The sequence below is a fragment of the Nannobrachium achirus genome (assembly GCF_963921795.1).
Source record: "Nannobrachium achirus genome assembly, chromosome: 4".
Classification (NCBI taxonomy): Eukaryota; Metazoa; Chordata; class Actinopteri; order Myctophiformes; family Myctophidae; genus Nannobrachium; species Nannobrachium achirus.
In genome coordinates this window covers 46,974,217-46,995,641 of record NC_137813.1, presented here as the reverse complement: position 1 = coordinate 46,995,641, position 21,425 = coordinate 46,974,217, and the positions used below count along the sequence as shown (strand labels likewise).

General features: G+C 46.2%; 1 protein-coding gene across 1 annotated transcript in view; it reads right to left on the bottom strand.

Moving 5' to 3' along the window:
• kcnt2b (potassium sodium-activated channel subfamily T member 2b) overlaps positions 1 to 21,425 on the bottom strand; it is a gene marked incomplete at both ends in the record, with an annotated part of 140,830 nt that overhangs the window by 39,785 nt on the left and 79,620 nt on the right. Inside the window, 3 exons of the mRNA XM_080723889.1 lie at positions 13,804 to 13,912; positions 15,363 to 15,426; positions 20,343 to 20,479. Coding sequence (XP_080580015.1) covers positions 13,804 to 13,912; positions 15,363 to 15,426; positions 20,343 to 20,479 — 310 coding nt within the window. The remainder of the gene's footprint in view (positions 1 to 13,803; positions 13,913 to 15,362; positions 15,427 to 20,342; positions 20,480 to 21,425) is intronic.

The following is a 21,425-nucleotide window of genomic DNA, read 5'->3' as shown; positions in this document are numbered from 1 at the left end:
GCATTCTCAGCAACTGCTGCTTTTCAGAAAGTTTACCTTCAGAGTTCAGAGTGAAAAAGCACACAGCTGCCTGTTAAAACTGGTCGTTCGTAAATAAGCCACACTGTCACGCCCACTGCACTCACTACACTGAGCACACACCCGGTGCGGGTTTCCGAACGCACCCCTATTTGCCAAAAATAGCCGATCTACAAGCTCTAAGAGCTTGTAGATCGGCTATTTTTGGCTAAAGTTCTCCTAAGAATAGGGATGCGAGGGTCCAAGTTGTTCATTTAAAAGAATGATCCTATCACACAAAGATTCAGCGGCCCCCCCTGTAGTAACTCTGAGGACCCCCTAGGGGTCCCAGACGCCCTGTTGAAGACCCCTGCTCTAGCGAGACACTCCATTTAACAAAACATCCACTTTCTATCTGTTCTCCTTTTATTCTTTTTACTGGGTCACCAGCGGAGCAATTGTTAACAAATTGTTGCAGAAACCTTGTAATCTCCATATTTAAGCTTTTTATGTTTTCGTAAACGAATGCCCTGCTTCATCATACAGGAGGAGTGTTGCATAAATGTCGTGAAAATGGCCAAGGATTCCACCCGACAGCAACAAAATAAAGAGGCTGAGTAGACTTGAAGTCATGAATGGCGTGGTGATGATGGCTCAATCTCAATTAAAGCAGCATGTTGTGTCAGTAATAGCTCTAAATAGCACTCTATGTTGGTCAGTTAGTGAGTGACACAAGGCAGCAAGCTGGTATTCAGTCACAAAATAGAGGCTTTTAACACAGCGCGCCGCTAATGGACCTTGAATAAGAACCTGATTGAATTGACTTCACTTGATTCTTGAAGCAAAATGCAGCATACCACACAACACATATGCACACGCAAGTGCACACATACTCTTCTCTGAATTTAATGTGTCAAATACACTTAGATCTGTAGGTCTGATTGCGACCGTCAGGTCGCAAGTTACTATGAAAATCTCCACCGGCTGTCTGTCAGCCCCTCTGTCACGTCACGTCACATCACACTTTTCGCCCTACTCTTATCTCCGGCATCGTTGCCCCTATCCATGCCAAACTTTGCACACGCACTCCTTGGCTGGCAGAACACAACCTCCGCCTCTGATTTATCACATACTCCTCTTCTAGCGCCACCATGAGGTTGTTGAGGCCAATGTGTGTATACATGCAACCTGATGGTCGCTTATTATCTCCTGATTAGGGAGTCTTACTGGTGTAGCAGATACTGTATACAGATATACAAGCTTGCAGCATGAAAATCTTGTATCTAGCAATAGCTGGGCCCCTGGCACAAAATATTTTCAGATTGCGGTCCGCGGCCAAATACATAATCATTTTGGGGGTCCTTGGCACAGTATAAGTAACCAGTAAGACTCCCTAATCGGGAGATAAGCGACCGTCAGGTCGCAGTGTGATTTTAGGCCAAAATGTGTAGGGGCAGTGTCCAAAAATGTGTTTGAAAAAATCGGCCTGACGGTGGCGCTATATGGGACAGATCCATGTTGATGAGATGAGTGTAGACCTACTGTGTACCGATTTGCGTGATTTGAGGGCAATATCTGTAGGAGCAGTGTCCAAAAATGTGTTTGAAAAAATCGGCCTGATGGTGGCGCCATATGGGACAGATCCATGTTGATGACATGAGTGTAGACATACTGTGTAGCGATTTACGTGATTTTAGGGCAAAATCTGTAGGAGTAGTGTTCAAAAATGTGTTTTAAAAAATCGGCCTAAAGGTGCACCACTCAAAAGCAAGGTCTTATGCAAGCCCCCAGAACCCTGGGGGAGCCCTGAAGCACAATGGACATGGTGGCCGTTTTGAGGTACTGCAGTTGGGGCCACTAACATGAACGCGCGTCTAGGCTTCTTTGTATTGACGCGCGTTCATACCGGAAGTGCTCGTTCATGAATTGGAGCCCCAGCATGTCCATGAACACAAACTATGACTATGACGAAAATGCGTCACATAGACCCCACTACGTCACGGTTTTACTACCCGGAAGAAGGGGTGAAAACGCCTCATGCGCTGGGTGAGCAACTCAATGCAAGTGGACGGGCGGGGATATCTGGTGTCCTCTCTATTCTTCTTATAACTCTATGGTCTTATGCACACCAGATCAGCTGTCAATAGCTAACAATAAAATGACCCGCACACTTTGCACAATAAGAGCAACTGTATTTAGGCAACGTTTCTGTCAGTAGACCTCCTTCAGTCATCTGCTGACCGGTAGTAGCAAGCATCTTGTGTCATTTTAGATTTGAGCTAAAAAGCATTAGAAGGCCCTTTTCACATTGGCTCATTTAAGGGCCATTCAAACTGAGTACTATAACTATCACTCGCATACCCTTTATTGTTGACAATAAAAAATAAAATGGTGATTGTTATAGTTATCTTTATAGTTATCGTGCCCTGTGGGAATGGCGCATTAGAAGACATATTTAGAGTCAGCCGCCCTCAGGTCTTAATGGGTTCTTGTGCAGGGATCTTCAACGTTTTCAGGCCAAGAACACATTAGTTGAGAGAGAGATGAAGCCACAATCTGTTCATAGATACAGTTTTATTGTTTGACAGCACGATCAACATTGTATTTTGGATTCATGTCAATTTGTGTTTTCAGATATTTATACTTGAACGGTCAATACTTAGTAAACTTGACCTTTCACTGTACTGCTCTTTTCCCACTCCAAAGCTCTTTTCCAGAAAATAGCCGATCTACAAGCTCACACTGTAGATCTGCTATTTTTGGCTAAAGTTCTCCGAATATGGACGCAAGGGTGCAAGTGGTTAATATAAGAAAGTGGGGGAAAAAAACTGAGGACCCCCTAGGGGTCCCGGACCCCCTGTTGAAGACCCCTGGGTTAATGGATTAAAAGCAGCTAGTGGGTGGCGCAGGTGGTAAGGCTCCTGGCCGCTCCGTGGAGACACATCCTCCCGGATGCCTCCGGGCAACAACCATGTACTGTACAATCTGCCAGTGTGAGTGACAGGCGTGTGGAGTCCAGACACAGAGCAGAGCCCCGCCAGGCTTCTAGTCTTACGTAACACTGTACAGTGATTCTCAACCTGTCTCCTTCCAGTGGTGGAAAGTAACTCAGTACATTTTACTGCACCTAAGTACATTTCTTTCTCTTTTTCTTTTGTTATACTGTACTTTACTAGCCTGACACTCAGCCTGAATTGACATTTGGTTTCACTCCATTATTCAGTCTGAAAGTGCTTCCATCTACAGCAGTTTCTGGGATGGGCGTTGCCAAAGAGGCAGTCTTCTGCGATTGGTTCACCGTCTGACCAACACAACAGTAGCAAAGCAGATGACGTAGTGTTGTTATGTGTGGCTGGCTAGTGGCTAGCCTGTTGCTTGCTAGTGCTACTTTCTAACCAAAGAAACGGCAGGAATAGGAGCTCAACGAATTAGTAATCAAACACAACATAACATGTCTGCTACTGATGTTTCATAGCGAGATCGATACGATCGCATTTTACCGCAACGCGATGTGTGCAGTCTCGTCCGGCGGCGGCGAATTGCACATGAGTTCTGGGAAAACCCCACCCACGCTGATCACAAGACGCTGATTCACGATGCTGATAAATAATAATACCAGTAAGACTCCCTAATCGGGAGATAAGCGACCGTTGGTCGCTTATCTCCACAAATAGGCCAAAAGTTTGTTTTACCAATTATTACACTCTATGTGAACATTTACATCAACAAATCCCAAGTACTATGCAGAACGACCCATTTCAAGTTTTTAATGTACAACAATATTTAGAAAATAGGTCTACAAGCTGACAGTCCTCGTCCCTTATATTCCCATAGGTTATATGGAGATCTCAGTGTTTGTCAGTCCTTGTTCATTTATGCCCATATATGGACATCTCTATATCTACTGTAACAGTCCTTGTCCCTTTATGCCCATATATGGAGATCTCTTAACTGTAAGTCCTTGTCCCTTTTATGCCCATATATGGATATTCCTGATGTCATCAGTATATGAACATATATGGGCTTTCTGATATGCCCATATATGGAGATCTCTTAACTGTAAGCCCTTGTCCCTTTTATGCCCATATAAGGATATCCCTGATGTCATCCGTATATGCCCATATATGGGCTTTCTAATATGCCCATATATGGAGATCTCTGTATCTCCATATATGGGTATAAAAGGATACTTCAGGTCTGACATCAGGTTTGTTTATATTGGGTTGCTAGGTTTGACATCACAAACTCTATGGGCCATCTGACCTAGAAATCTATATTTGGGCATAGATGACTCATCGTGACCTCATCACACGTCGACCGCACGTGTGACGTGCGGTCGACCGCACGTGTGACCGACGGACGGCCGGTGGAGGTTTTCATACTAAACTGCGACCTTACGGTCGCAACTAAACTGCGACCTTACGGTCGCAATAAATCAACATAATATGAGAGACTAGGACAAGCTTGCCACAAATTATATCTGAGGCATTAGCCCCCCCCCCTCTTGCAACTGGACCAAAAATAAACCCTTTTCCCCATTTCTCCATTAGTCCTTCTTGCAGCACTTATTTCTGTAAGAGGGACCATTATCTCGCCTTGTCATCCTCTCCTCTCCTCTCCTGTCTTCTCTGTCTGCTTGAGGGGCCTAAACTCACACTAACACACAAACCTGATTATTGACCTGGAGTCAAACTAATGCAAGATGACACACACACACACACACACACATGCGCACATACATTACACTACACACACACACACACACACGCAAGCACGTGCACGCTTCCGTTCAACACTGTGAGCGGAAATCAATTACCACAACGCAGCACTCAAGCGCCACAAGCCCATTCTGGTTTTCCATAAAAGCCCCGGTCCCCTCTCTCTCTCTCGCCCTGTTTTTGCCCTCTTTTCGACATGCTCTGATCTTTTCCCAATGAACGTTAATGCCATTGTCAAGCTATTCCTGGGGATCAAATCAAGTCTTGACTGCTGGGCTCATTAAGCCTCGAAGACCGGGAACGCGCCCACGTCGCGTTAGATTTGAACCACTTCAACCATTATTTTACGCTTTTAACTATTGAAAAATAGCAGATCTGCTATTTTTGAAAAATCGTGAAAATGTGTGCAAGTCTTTGAATATCTTCGACCCGATATTTGACTCGACTTCTAAATCCTTCCTCTGAATCAGTGGATCTGAAACATTTCCATGTCAAGGACACCCCCAAAATTACAGGTATTTGGCCGTGGACCCACATCTCAAAATATGTTGTTCCAGGGACCCCCCCAAAAGCAAATATTTGAGTTACAAATGTTCGATTTTAAATAGATATATTCAAAGAGCTTGTATATCTGCTATTTTTCAATAGTTAAAGCATTCAATAATTCTAGGCCTAAATGGCTTAAAAGCCTCCCACACTGGCACTTAGCGAGCATTTTCCAAGCAGTGTCACATCGAGGCAACAACCGCTAAAAGCACCAACGCGATGGCTCGCTGATTTGTTCCCAGGGTGTCCCTATCTTAATGACACAGAGTGCGCTGTAAAGTCTACAGAGGATGCCGTCCATGATTATTAGCCCTGGGCTCATTAGTGTGTTTTCCGATTCATAATGAATAGCTTATAAAGCCTGGGGCGGTGGGGGGGTTCTCAACCTGTGGGCTGGGGAAGGGACCGGCTGGTGGGACGCGAGGGGTGTTGCAAGTGGGCAGGCACGTGCACACTTAAGCCGGTTTTCCATACCACTTTTTAGCCCGACACTACACGACACGGCACGACACCGCACCGCACCGCATTTTTTATGTAGGTTTTCCACTACAGTACCCCCCCCCCCCCCTCCTCTCCTCCTCCCCTCTCCCCCTCCTCCCCTCCGCTCCCGAAAGAAATCGACGCCCCTTTCAACATATGGATACTCTCCTCAGTCTGTAAACACAACGGAGATGCTAACTTGCGCTAATTATTTTTAGAGATGTGGTGGACAATGTTTTAGATGCCACACACTCACACAGGTCTTCATCGAGTCTTTACAACTATAGCGACGACTAACGTCGGGGTGAACATAGTCAAATAATAACTTTATTGGCCAAACTACACAAAGAAGAGTAGAGGCTAGTTGCGCTAGCATACATGCTAAGCTACAGTACAGTACATGTAGGCTACTGTAGATTCTTTTCCCCATTCAACACGGAGATGTGGTGGACAATGTTTTAGATGCCACACACTCACACAGGTCTTCATCAAGTCTTTACAACTATAGCGACGACTAACGTCGGGATGTTCATGGTCAAATAATAACTTTATTGGCCAAACTACACAAAGAAGTAAGCTAATGTAGAGGCTATGCTAGCGCAGCAACAGTACAGTACAGTACATGTAGGCTACTGTAGATTCGTTCCCCCATTCAACACACGCAGTTACAAATACAAACAGGAGACATCTCACTGAGATCTATATAAAATAACGGATTGCCGACGCATTTGCCGTTGATAATTGCGACTCGCGACGATATAGCCTATGTGTATGTCCACTGTTTGTGTTGGTTAATGTTCTTGGTGCTTCGTGGTATCTCAACTGCAGGGCTGGGGAACACAATTCTGCCTAATCGTCCTCTTTTAAAAACAGATATATAAAACAAACAGGCTTTGCTTTTATATTTGATTTGCAGCCGTGACTGCATACTAAAATCTGTCTCAAGTTGTTGTGTTGAAAGACACAGCTCAGCCGTGAGACTCTGTCTCTGACCAATCAGTATCAGCAGCGTGTATACGTCACTGATTTGGCCTCACTTGGCATAGGGGTACTAAAACGGCTCCACTCGAGAGTGGAGCCGTTTTGGTACCCCGTTAAGTACCACTTTCACACCACTCTACCCAGTTCCTTGTAGTGGAAAACCTGACACAAGTGGGCGGTGTGGTGTGGAGTGGTGTGGAGTTGGGCCTGTGGAAAACCGGCTATAGACCTCAAAGGGGGCTTGAGCCCCTGCCCTTTTATCCGTCTGTAAAAAAAAGTGCCCTCTCCAGACCATGAATGCAGTTTTTACTGTGGTGAAAGAAATGCAAATTGCCCTCTTTCCGTGCCATACCTGAAGGCAGCATTCAAGAGAATTGCCTTTGTCCAAACTCTCCTGAACTTGAATGCAGTATCTTAGGTTGAGATCAAGTAAATGTGTAGAAATCAAGCAAGAAATTGTCGCAGCGCGACGCGTTATGAGCTTGGAGGTGTTTTCACCAAAAGGCCCTTAACGCCCTTCTAGAAATTTCAGCCCTTGCCTCTCTAAGATTCTCTGCACGTCCCTGCAAGTGGGCAACATCGACTTGCAAATGAATCGTGAATCTTGTAGATTGGCTATTTTTCAAGCATTAGCAGCACACTCTGCTCATTCCACATCACCTCGCGTATTATTCAGCGAGTATAGTAGCAGAGGCTGCTAAAGAAAGCACCTGCTGTTCCAAACAATGGCTGCTTTGTTTCAAAACAAAGAGCCCCCGCCGACTTCACTCAGAATAAAGTTAATTAACCTTGCGAGGCGCTGGAGGGATGTTTACTCTCAGCGCCCGGCGCTGGAGATGCAACGCGGCATCCTCACATGATACAGTGACTTCACATCAAGCGGAGCGCGAGTCTGACCTGGCCTCCACTCTCTCTCTCTCTCCTCCCTCAGCACAGTAGCTGTGAAATGTAAAACCTCATGAAGCTGGTGAAGCAGAAAACAGACCTTTTTTTTCCAAACAAAGGCCACGCAACAGAAAGACACAGACACACAGACACACACACACACACACACACTAGGGGTGTAACGATACATTTTAACAGCGATACGATACGCAACACGATACATGGTTGACGATACGATACATGGACAATATTGGTTCATTCATGGCGATACGATAAGATTTGAATCAATGATTTAAAATCGATATGTAACCTTTTAGCAAAGAAATTAAATCTGTGTAAAACGTGTAAAAAAAACTATTATCATGGAAGTAAACGCTGTGATTAGACATTATATTTCAACACATATGGACAAACCCACCTTGATATGAACACAGAGATTACACACATTTATCCATAGACCAAGAGTAGCTATATGGGAGGAGAAGACGACAGCCTCCACGCGGCCTCCTCTGCAAGTAACAAGAAATGGTGAGAGACCAGCTTGTGAAACGAATGTCGCCACCCAATCACCCAGCTGGAAGACTGAGGCGTAAGAGGCCGGGGGGACGCACGCCCACGCCTGGACGGGCGTCCATTTCGACTGTCGAGCACCAAGGTCTTTCAGTGCTCCAACTCAACGTAGAAGGCCTTACCACCGCCAAATTGGAGGTCTTACACCATCTGACCAAGTCCAATAAAGTAGCTGCTGTCCTCCTCCAGGAGACCCACTGCACGGATGAGGAAAAGCTCAAGCTGCCCGGCTTCCACCTCGCTGGGTCCATCTATAGTAGACAGCATGGTCTGGCAACCTTTGTGAGGTCTGACATCACCTGGACGGACGGTGGCCGGTCCTCGCCTGACTCCAGTGTTGAGTGGCTGATCACCAGAATCCAGGAAACATCAGTGGTCAACGTGTACAAACCCCCACCATCACCGTTGACCACGTCGACACTTCCATTGGTCCTCGCACCTGCCATCTATGCTGGTGATTTCAACTGCCAGCATACTGACTGGGGATACAGCCACACATCTGCAGACGGGGAGGCGCTGAGTGAATGGGCCTCCAGTGCAGATGCCCTGCTCCTGTATGACCCCAAGGAACATCCAAGCTTCTACTCATCCAGATGGAACACCCACACCAACCCCGACCTGGCCTTCGCCAAGTGCCGCAGTGTTGATCCCACTCCAGAGAGACGCATCCTAGACCGGTTCCCCCGATCCCACCACCGACCATCCATCATCCAGGTCCCTTCACTGGTGCAGCCTGTCCCTGGCAAACCGGTCAGGAGATGGAATTTTAGGAAAGCCAACTGGCAGTCATTCACAGCAGAGACAGAAAAAAGAACAGTCGGTCTCCTGGAACCAGATTCCCAAGACATAGATGGTGCATACACTGCCTACTGCAATGTCCTCTTGAGGGCAGCAAAGAAATCCATCCCACGAGGCTTCAACGAGAGCTATATCCCGGGATGGGATGAAGAATGCTGCCACCTCCTGCAAGACCACCAGCAGGCCAGCTCAAGGGAAGAGGTGGATGTTACGGCATCGGCACTTATCCAGAAGCTGGATGCCACCCGTAAAGCTAGATGGACTGAAATCGTCGAGTCAGTCGATTTTACCCACTCCAGCCGCAAAGCATGGCAGACCATCAACCAGCTGACTGGGAGAAAAACAACACCTCCCACCTGTCCAGTGAGAGCAGATGCCATAGCGTCCCAGCTCCTCAAGAATGGCCAGTTCCCTGGAGCAGACAAGAGCTTCGCCCGCCTGACATCGCGAGAGGTCTATTCGCTCTCCAGGGCTGCTAGTGCCAATGCCAACCTTTCAGGAGACTTCTCAACAGCTGAGCTCAGAGAGGCCATTAGCAGGCTGAAGCAAGGCAAGTCACCAGGACTCGATAACATCCACCCAGAGTTCATGATCCACCAGAGTGCAACTACATCTGCCTGGCTCTGTGCGTTCCTCTCGTCCTGTTTCCGGAGGTCCAAGCTCCCTAAGATCTGGCGACGTGCTTCTGTCATAGCCCTGCTGAAGCCTAACAAGCCTGCAGAAGACCCCAAGGCCTATAGACCCATATCGCTGCTCTGTGTCCCTTTTAAGATACTGGAGAGGATGATCCACAGCCGCATTGAGCCGGTTGTGGATCCACAACTCCCGAGGGAACAAGCAGGTTTCCGTCGGGGCAGGTCAACAGTGGACCAAGTAACACTTCTCACGCAGGACATTGAAGACAGCTTCCAGGCCAACGAGAAAGCTGGGGTTGTGCTACTGGACCTGACAGCCGCGTATGACACCGTCTGGCACCGTGGACTCCACCTCAAGCTTCTGAGGACAATTCCTGATCGCCATATGGTGAACTTCATGATGGAAATGCTGTCAAACCGCAGCTTCATCCTAAGAACAAGTGATGGTCAGCGAAGCAGGCTCAGAAGATTGAGGAATGGTGTCCCTCAGGGCTCAGTCCTCTCCCCGATGCTCTTCAACATCTACATATACGACCTACCGGAGACACAATCTAGGAAGTATGGGTACGCAGATGACCTAGCCATTATGCTGCGACAACCAACCTGGAAGGCAATGGAGGACGGTCTTAATCAGGACATGGACATCCTGGTTGACTACCTCCGAAGGTGGCGCCTGCAGCTCAGCATAGGCAAGACGGTGTCGGCATCATACCACCTCAATAACAAAGAGGCAAAAAGGGAAATCAACGTGTGTGTTGACAACAAGCGCCTGGAGTTCCAGCAAGCCCCAAAATACCTAGGGGTACGCTTAGATAGAACACTGTCCTTCAAACAACACCTTGAAGATGTGAGGGCCAAGGTCACATCAAGGGTCTCTCTCATCCGACGTCTTGCTGGTACGACCTGGGGAGCATCTGCCACCACACTACGAATTTCCACCCAAGCCCTAGTCTTTTCGGCAGCTGAATACTGTGCCCCAGCCTGGTGTAGGAGCCCACATGTCAAAAAGGTAGACTCCGTAATAAACAACTCCCTTCGAACCATAACTGGCTGCCTGAAGCCCACTCCTGTTTCCTACCTGCCAGTCCTTGCAGGAATTGCCCCGGCCGGCCTCCGACGAGAGGCTGCAACCCTCAGGTTAGCAAGGAAAGCCCAGATACACGACTGGCATATCCTGCACCACGCCACAGTGGACATAAAGCCTCCAAACAGACTCAAGTCCCGCCACCCTTACAACAAGGCGGCACAAGAGATGCTCTGCTCCATCCCGGAGGACATGTCCACGAGGGCGTGGCTGGCGGCATCCTGGAAACAGGAGTGGGAGTCGGTTGGGCCCTCCCGTATCCACCGCCACATCTGGGACCCGGGAGTTGGCGTTGAGGGAGAGGACCTACCCCGCCGGCAATGGACTCTACTGAACCGCCTGCGCACTGGAGTCGGCTGCTTCAAATCAGCAATGAAGAAGTGGGGCTTGGCAGACAGTGCAACATGCGAGTGTGGCGAGCCTGAGCAGTCTGCAGAGCACATAATTAACACCTGCCCCCTGTACAAACCACCTTCAGAGGCTGGCCTCTTCCAAGTGGGACCAGAGACAAGGGCGTGGCTACACAATACTGAGTTGGACATTTGAGGATGATACACGAAAGAAGAAGAAGCTATATGGAATGGAAAGGTAAATAGACCCTCTTTTTCATTTTCCCTCTTAAAATTGCCAAATACAAGGCACAAATACTTAGTTTCCATACAATCAATTATTTGCATTGCAAAACGATTCGATACCGATTACCAAATTTTAAAATGATATGATACAAAGCCAAAATGGTATTTTGCTTTTGCAAACGATATAGTAGATCACTGAAAATGTAAATCGATTTTTCGATTCGGTTACAGTACTATATCGTTACACCCACACACACACACACACACACACACACACACACACACACACACACACACACACACACACACACACACACTTGGAGTGGAAGGAGATGAGAGGAGCTGGTTTGCTAATTCTTTCTCTCCCCCGAGCGCTTCGAGCCAAATTAATAATAACAATGTGAGACAGACAGTGAACAGACAGGAGGGTAGGGGGTGGAGGCGGTGGGGAAAGGCTCGTCACTGCAGGTTCAGTGGAGCCACAGAACTTATCAGAGGAAAGCGGATTCCCTTTGCCAGGGTAGCAAGCAAAACGTTAATCATTAACCGCGACAGGTGGGAAGAGGGTGTGCGAGCTAGGATTCAGTTTGACACTATCCACGGCTGCAGGCAGAGGTGTGTGCGCGTGCGTGTGTGTGTGTGTGTGTGTGTGTGTGTGCGTGCATGCTTTTGAGAGAGAGAAGGAGAGATAGAGAGACAGACGGAGTGAGAGAGTGAGTGCTACTCCTCGTTTTTCTTCCTCTCTTCCGATAGCCGCTGATTGGTATTTCGTGTCGCGAGAGGGAGGGAACACGGTTTTCCAAATGGCAACTTGAAAAGGAGCGTGCGGACACCCCGCGGCACGCGGCCAGCGCAATCTGTCTCCAACGATGCTATGAGGGAATAGGAGATGCAAATTGTCACTGGTGGGCAGAAACCTTGTACCTCCCAAGTTTCACATTTGCAAGTTTTTTTCGTAAATTAAAACCTGCCTCCTCATATAAGACTGTTGCACAAAACTAGTGAAAATATAACCAATCTACAAGCACACAAGGCGTTGTGTGCTTGTAGATTGGCTATTTTCACTATTTCTTTTTTGGAGTGGTGAAAGCACTCCCAATAGACAGGTATGTCTGTGGCTGGCTATGTGGCTGGCTGGCTGGCTGGGTATGTCTGTAGCCTGGCAATACCTTGAGTGGCCACACAAGTTAAAGGAGGGGCGCTGTTGTGCAGGCACAAACACACACACGCACGCACGCACGCACGCACGCACGCACGCTCAGATTCACCACTCCACTTCGAACCGAGGTTTGATTTTTTTAAATGGATCAATGAAAACGGTTTTGGACATACAAAGTTTCCACCCGACCACAGCGAAATGCAAATGCGTGAGGGCGAGGCCAACAGGAAATGCCTGGATGACATTTGCAAAGTGGTTCTAGGCAGGGACGTGCTGGGCCCCTGATTCAGCCCGGGAAAAATAGTTGGAGAGGCCCTCATTGCGCACTATAGAGAGAGATATCTCTCTATAGCGCTGCTGCTACTCAAAGATTTGCCATTTCAGATCATGACAAGTGACAAGCCAGTGGGCCAATTACTGTACATGAGTTATATTTCGTCGTTGTCGGGTGGAAACCTTGTATGTCCAAAACCGTTGGTTTTGTATTTGTATCATTTTAAAAATTATTTAAACTAGTGAAAACGCCCAGCCCCCAAAATGGAACGAAGGCCAACATTTTATTTAAAATGTTTTCCTACTGGCCAGGCCGGGAATGAACCAGCTGTTCGGGAGTTGTCCCGCTTTTCCCAATGGCCAGCACGTCCCTGGCTCTAGGAGCAGATAGGAGATCTCAGGTGGAAAAAAAAAAAAAAAAAAAAACGGGGAAGGAAGCACAGAGCAGATGCTGATGACATCACTGGAAATGAACAGCAGGCTAGAGACTTCAGCCGCTTCAAAGCAAATAAGATTTGGTATTGCAGAGCTTCAACAGTAAACATTTGGCTGTGGATGACTGCTGGTTACTTCCCTCCATGTCTAAGTCAGTCACACATACACAGCACGGCTAATAATCTCTACACACATCAAATCTGTACACAGTCAAAACCGGAGGGTTAAATTACAGCTGTACATTTGGTTACATTTAGACATTTTCTGAAGTTACAAATACTGAGGATTTTACTGTGTACTGCCTCGCTGTTGACATGTTGAAAACATGTCAAACAAATAGTAGAAATTGTCAAAACATTGTCAAAATAAAGAAATAAATCGAAAAACAAGATGTTTTTTGCAGGCCCATCTTTTGCCCCGCTGTGGTCAGATGGCCGAGGACATTATGTACACCAGTCACGACAAGTGTTTACCGAAGTCTGATACAAACAGACAAGTGTGTGCGGCGCGTCAGTGTGTGCACCCCTTGCACTCAACAAGATAAGCCACCCAATTGAGTCTGTTCCCGGTATTATCAGGATTTCTCAGCTTAACTGCACGCACGCACGCACGCACGCACGTACGCACACACACACAGACACAATTTGACTCCACACTCTCTGCCAACCTGCGAATTTGACGTGGAACTTGTTCTCCGGCTTGAGAATCTGGACATACAGGGGGCAATTCGGGGCAAAGTCTTTCACTGCCCAGGCTCGAAGAATGGTCTGGTGATCCTGAGAGAGGGAGAGGGAGGGAGAGAGAGAGAGGGAGAGAGAATACGTGAGAGGAGAAAAACTCATCGTGTCAGCTCGGCTGTCAATGGGTGTTGCGATGATAGTAGAGGTTATGTTTAATATGTGGAGCCAACACTAATGAGCCTCTTTAAACCACTGACTCATGTGACAGGTGTTCACTAAAGGGCCGTGCACTAAAAGGAGGGGACGGATGGAGCCATAGGGAGAATACCAACAGATGTTAACAGAGCTGCAGTCTAGCACTGTCCTCTAAATGGCCACCCTGAATATTCATAGAGGTGTATGACGCCCCCCATCATACGTACCTCTATGGATATTCTGTGGCCGTTAAGAGCAGTGGTTCTCAACCTTTTCAGGCCGCGACCCCTAAAATAAATCATGTTTTAACTGGGGACCCGACTATTCTGAAGAGCACTAAGAGTTGAGGCGTTACATTTTGTATAACACTGTTCTATTGTGAAAATAGCAGATCTACATGCTCATAACGCCTCGCGTTGCAATGCGCTGTGAGGGGGCCGGGTCCGTTTGGTCCGGACTGTCCCCCCACTTTTCATACTATCGACCTGTTTTTCGGTCTTTTTTTCTGTCTTTTTTTCCCCCAACCGGCGCTGGTCCCAACATTCCCATTGTCTTGCTGGGGTTGCCGCATCCCTCTTAGACATGCTAATTGCTTCCAATACACAATTATTTCTGTACAGTAAGCTAGAATTTTCCTTACTTTATTAACATAAACTTAATTTATTTTCTCGAAAATACATTGAGCGCAGAGCCCTCATCTTCAATGAGCCGAGAGGCATAGGCCTATAATTAATATTGAAATAAGAACAGCAGAAGTTAGGCTACAGTATGTATTGTGAAAATTACATTTGAAAGTTGAATTAAATTCTTTATCCAGAGCTATTTAGGCCTATACAATTGTCATCTAACAACAAATTAATTAATTAATTACTTAACTAAAGTCCGAGCCGATGTGTACCTTTGGTTACGGTCATGACGTCACCAGCTGGCCACGCCCACAATATCGTCCACTCACTATTTTACCCCTGCCGGCGCCTCTTGCTGTGAGCATGTAGTTCGGCTATTTTCACAATTTTTGCCTCTAATATTTTACAATTTGACCAATGTTTAATTTGTCATTTTAGAGGCATTAAAAAGTCCTAAATTGTCACTTTAGAAATGTGCAGATACCCCTTAATACACTTAAACTTTATGCTGGTTTGTTTACTGTTGAGTGAGAAAACAACGGTGCACATTAAGCTAATCATCTGGGGACCCCCCCAAAATAATTTGGCGACCCCCCCTGGGGTTCCCGACCCACAGGTTGAGAACCACTGGTTTAGAGGACAGTGTTACAGGGGGGGATGAGGCTGAGATGATGGGTTGTTGGGACAGTGCATGGGTTAATAGGGAAGCGCTTGCGGAAACGTACAGCAGCGAAGCGATCCACCTCGAACCGGTTGCTGAGGATAAAGCAGGCTTCGGCATCGTCCATCCTACGGGAGATTAGTAGAGCACGGGGTCAGAGGGCAAGCCAAGGACACAGGGTCCCAATGACACAGCAAGAGAGAGAGAGAGGGTGGAGAGAGGGTGGGGAGAGAGTGGGAGAGGGATAATCGGAGAGGCAGTGATGGAAGGAAAGAAGAGAGGGAGGACGTTGTCATGTTATTGAGGGAGCGAGGACAAAGGAGCAGTTCAGGACAATAGAACAAACAAATCGTCGTTGTCGAGCGGAAACCTCGCATCTCCAAGTTTCAAATTTGTATGTTCTTTCGTAAAGTAAGGCCCTGCTTCATCATACAAGGCGGTTGCACAAAAGTAGTGAAAACAGCCGATCTACAAGCACTCGGCTGTTTTCACTAGATCGGCTGTTTTCACTAGTTTAAATCATTTTTTTTAAAAGATAAATGCAAAACGAACGGTTTTGGACATATAAGGTTTTCACCCGACAACGACGAAATGCGTCCTTCAAACCCACATCATTTATGGATGACATAGAAGGAGTCAAATTAAATGAAAACTAGGCCTTTTCACTAATTTTCTTCCCTTCGCGAGGAAGCAGAAGACAGTTGCTAAAGTGCTGTACTGGGGCTGTTTCATGAGATAGCTAGAGGTGAACAATAACCGGTACGGTATGCAGCTCTCAGTTCCGAAGGCTGTAGGTGCCGTAATTATGAGCTCCTCACTTTTACGTCCGAGGAATATCGCTTTCATGTCTGAGGGGTTTCATTTCGGCGCGTCAAGGCCTCATGTGTTGAGGACTCAGTTGTAGTGTATGTGTAAGTGAAGTAGTGAACAGCTTTACAACGTTAAACCTGGCATCTCTATTTTGCATGGGTGCATCATGGGTGAAATTACAGCAAAAATAAAAACGTTCAGAGTTGCCAGAAATAGCCAAACGTGAGAAATAAGGGAGATTTACTCGTGCCAGAAATGCTTCGGACACCAGATTCCTCGTAGTAGAAAGATCCAATACTGTAGGTAGTCTTCAAGATACAATAAGGTGGCCGCACATATAGCACATGGCAGCCAAAGTGCTTTTTTTATTATCCAAAAATAATCCAACGTTTTGGCAGCTCATAAGAAGGCAGTTAGCCGCCGAAGTGTTGGTTTCCATTTCTCTGTGCCCGGAATAAAAAATTGGCACTTTAGTTTGGTTACCAGTGTGTGCTGCCACTTAATTGTCTCTTGAGAACTACCTTGATTGATTGATTGATTGATTGAATACTTTATTGGCAGTTCGCATAGGAAAAGCACGAGACAGTACAGTTCAGACACAAGGTCTACTAATAGGATTTAAACCCAAGAAAGTTAAACCCAAGAAATGTCGTTTTCGTCTATAGAACAATTTTGGTTCGAGTGTCAAGCACCCAGATTAAAAATTGGCCTATAGGGGTGTCGGTAGTTTCCAACACCCTACCAGCACTTACAAAATATGTTATAACTGTTATAACTTTTGATTGGGTATTCCGATCTGGTATATGTATGGATTCAGGATCTTGAGTAGCATTTGGTACTTTAAGCATATAACCCATAGAATACATTTTATTTTCCAGTATTGCAGAATATCGACACAAATGGATATTGTAGGGGGACTGAGTATGGCTAATTTGTTGTTTCAATTTCAAATTGATGTGAAAGTTTAGTTTTCTCTACCAAATTTAAGGTAAGGGTCTATAGAACATTTCTGCTTGGCAGAGGCAAGCACTCAGATAAAGACTTCTTTTTTCTTTTCTTTTTTTTACTAAACAGTAATTGATTCTTTGTTTAAATTATTGTTGTTGTTGATTTTAGCTTTTTAGGTTTTCATATAGGGGGAATCCAAACCTGTGCTCCATTCTCCTCCATATCCTAGTGTAACCAACCCTCCAGGCCCATAAGGGGCCATGTCCCTGCTGCTATCGGACAGACAAGCATTGCTTTCTGTATTCACCTGTAGTCAGACACTCTTTTTGTTCTGGAGTTTTTTAACTATGGAGAGGGGAGAAGGGAACAGCACATGCCATAATGATACGTCCGTTTGCAGCTGATGACATCGTAGCGTGATACACACGTAACAAAGTGTTCTTATCAACTCACAGAGCTGTCATCCTATCAGAAGATCGATTTTATTAGATGTCATACAGTAAGAAACAAGTTACATCATGTTCATCTGAGAAGCATCAAGGATACAAACACAAGAAAGTATTGCAACTTATTTCCATTGTGGTCCCTGAAATATTCATCCTTGTTTGTTTTTTTCTCCCACTGCTTGTTGGTGCTTTCATTAAAAGACAAGTACAGCTGAGGTTTTTACTACTGCTGCTCGTTTATACGTCTAATTTAAAATGTCTGAAGGTCTCCTTGTTAAACAACTTTGACACTTCGAAAACTCGAGGAGGGAAGGTCCCTGTTCGTTCAAAAGACAAAGCACTCAGTAGTTGGTATCTCAAATGAGACCTTGAGTGAAATTGCCGGATTTCAAATAGATTGCATTATTGTGAATAAGAAGAAGGAAAATGGATGCAGATATTTGACATTTTCAGTCATAACGATAAGTCACTGATAGCTCTTGGTACTTAAGAAACAACCAGACTCTGCTGTGAACCAGTCTGACAGGGATATCCCTGCCTTCCAGACACCACTGGGGGCCGACCCATATCACTACCTATGTCTGCCCACGGGCACTTATCTTGGGCATAGGAGGAGCCAGCAGATCTGCTTGGAGGTCCACTTGGGATGAGCCAGTGATCCAGACTGACATAGGGACACCCCTGTCGGCCTTATGCATAACCATGCATGCACCATATCTCTGCTATCAGGCCGAAACCTCTTAACTCCAAAATGTTTATTTTCGGGAAAATGAGCTCAAGTGGAGTTAGGAGATTTTGACCGAAGGGCTTTTTACTACTTTTCATTGGTTCAATATTATTTTAACCAAGGGTGTTCAATAGCCCTGATTTATGCCAACAAAATCTAAAACCTCAAAAATGAAGTTAAAGGGGAAGACCACCCATTTTCAATATTGAACTATGTCATTAATATACCTTAGAGGAGTTGTGTGGAAATAGAAACAAAGTTCCCCCCCTTCTGTGTTGCCTAGAACTGGAGGATTGATTTTGGGGTTTGTATTGTAAAGTACAACTTGATGACATCACACATTGTACTTTACAATACAAACCCCCAAATCAATCCTCCAGTTCTAGGCAACACAGAAGAGGGGGAACCTTTTTCTATTTCCACACAACTCCTCTAAGGTATATTAATGACATAGTTCAATATTGAAAATGGGTGGTCTTCCCCTTTAAGAGGTTTTGGCCAGACAGTGACGATATGGAGTTTGTCGAACCACCATCACTGGCAACCAGCTTGCATATCGCCGCATGCCCCCTATTACCTCCTAACCCACCACCCACCCCATACCCCCCCTCTACCAACATGAGGGGCTTCATAGCCCTGTTACACCCATGCACCACCTCAAGCTGGACACCCAGTAGACACTGGGTTCTGATAGCTTTGCACCACCAACCTTCACATCCTCCTAGCCCATAATGGACCATGTCTTTTCACCGTACCCCCACTGTACCCCTACATTTCAATCTGGTTTCTTGACACTCAAACTAAAATTGTTCTATAGACCCTTGTCTTATTGAAAACGAACTCGTACTCATTTCACTGAGGCCAAAATAGGTCCCAACCAACTGTTAAAGAAACATTGGTGTAACTCAGTGGGGCCTCAAAGTGGGGCCCAGGGACCCTCAGGGTTCATTGAGGGGGGTCCAGACTCCAGAGGGACCCTTACAGTACTGTGTTCTATATGTCTGTCATTCAATGTTATATGAGTTAAAGAGAAGGATCTCCTTGGAAATAAGCCGCAAGACTTACCTGAGTTTCCTTTTAGTTGACTGTAGCAAACAGTGATAGTACAGTTCACTTGAACCAGTGAACTGTACTATCATGAAACTGTACCTTTCCCTATGCATCACACACATCATTGGCTTCCGAAGTCCCACAGGACCATTGGATCAGCACTTCTGGTTCTGGCTGAAGCAGCTCCTCTTGTGACTGTAGAGTCTAATATGGGAGTGGCAGTCCTTCTGACATGGCTCACATATGAAAGAGGTGGCAGGTCTTTCAGCCTGGTTTGTTCTTCTGTGGGCCCTCTTCTTGTCCCACTGAAGCAGCAGGTGTTCTTCAAACCTCTGAAGTCCCTTCTGGGTTTCAAGCCTACAGGTGTCTCTGTGTTTTTTTAGCTGAGGCTTCCCATGTGGTTGCGTCGGTGTGTGTGGCTTTTAGGTCTCGCTTGCATATAGGTCTTTGTATCGTAGCTGTGTGGCCGACCCTCGGGGCTTCTTTCCCGAAGCGAGCTCACCAGTGAACTGAACTGTCATGAAACTGTACCTTTCCCTATGCAATCTTCTAATACAGGGGTCTTCAACAGGGGGTCCTCAGTTACTACAAGGGGTCCTTCAAATCTTTGTGTGATAGAAACCTTTTTTCTCCTTTTCTATATTAACCACTTGAACCCTAAGGTCCATATTCTGAGAACTTTAGTCAAAAATAGCAGATCTACAAGCTCACAACGCCTCGTGCTGCGAGGCGTTGTGAGCTTGTAGATCGGCTATTTTCGGCAAAGTGGTTTGGTGTAGAGGGGGAAAAGGAGCAGACTAAGTACAGAGTGAAAGGTCAAGTTTATTAAGTATTGACGGTTCAAGTGGTTACATATCTGATAACACAAATTGACATGAATCCAAAATACACTGATGATTGTGCTGTCAAACGATGAAACTATATGGAATCTGGGGGTCCCTGCTTTATCTCTCTCAGCTAAGGGGGCCCTTGGCCTGAAAACGTTGAAGACCCCTGTTCTAATAAATACTTCAATCAATCAATCAATCAGACTTTCAAAAATCATCAGATAACTGTGACTCACTTGGCCCTCATCAGGTCCTGGTCCTTGAGGGCGGACCCCTGCAGGTAGATGACCCTCTGGGCCCACAGGGGAACGTGGAGGACCCTCCTCACCTGGACGTCCATCTCAGCGGGACACAAGATCACTACGTAGTAGTCCTACACACACACACACACACACACACACACACACACACACACACACACACACACACACACACACACACACACACACACACACACATACACGTATCGTTGTTGTTGGGTGGAAAATGTCCAAAACGTTTTGTATTCATCATTTTGAAAAAATGATTTAAACTAGTGAAAACAGCCGATCTACAAGCACACAACGCCTCGCGCCGCGAGGCGTTGTGTGCTTGTAGATCTGCTATTTTCAGTAGTCCTGTGCGACAGTCTTGCATGCTCAAGCAGGGCTTTACTTCACGAAAAAAAAAAGAAGAAAAAAAAGAAAAAAACGTTTCTGCCTGACAGATTCACTGATGAATGCAGGAAATGGCAGATCGAAACAGCATGCCTAAAAGCTCACAATGCGTTGCAGAGTGACATGTTGTGAGCTTGCAGATCGGCATTGGGTGCGCAACATCGGTGCAACTACTGTATAAATGTAAAGTATAAATCCTGCTTGCTGTTTGCTCACAGTGAGAGCTGAGAGGAAGAGGGGGAGAGACAGAGAGAGAGAGAGACATGCTTCAAATGGAAACAGACAAATCTACGGGCTTGCGGATGTGCACAGTCACGGGCACACACAAACACAGCACTAATAACTGACACACACACATGGACGCAGAAACAAACTCGCACATCTGCTGTGACATAAATAAGACAGGCGTTTGATCTGAATTAATGCTGAATTAATCCTGCGCTTTGACCGCAGCTGGTAGCGCTTCTGCAGCGGCTTAGAGACAAGACACGCACGCACGCACGCACGCACGCACGCGCGCGCGCGCGCACACACACACAGTAACAAAGCGCAAAACAGCATGACCTCTTGCCCAGTGTGAAATCATTTAACCACATTAATTCTGTGTCCCTATTTTGGGAATTGCCTGCCTCACCCCAAGAAGTTAATGGGTGACTTCTTGGG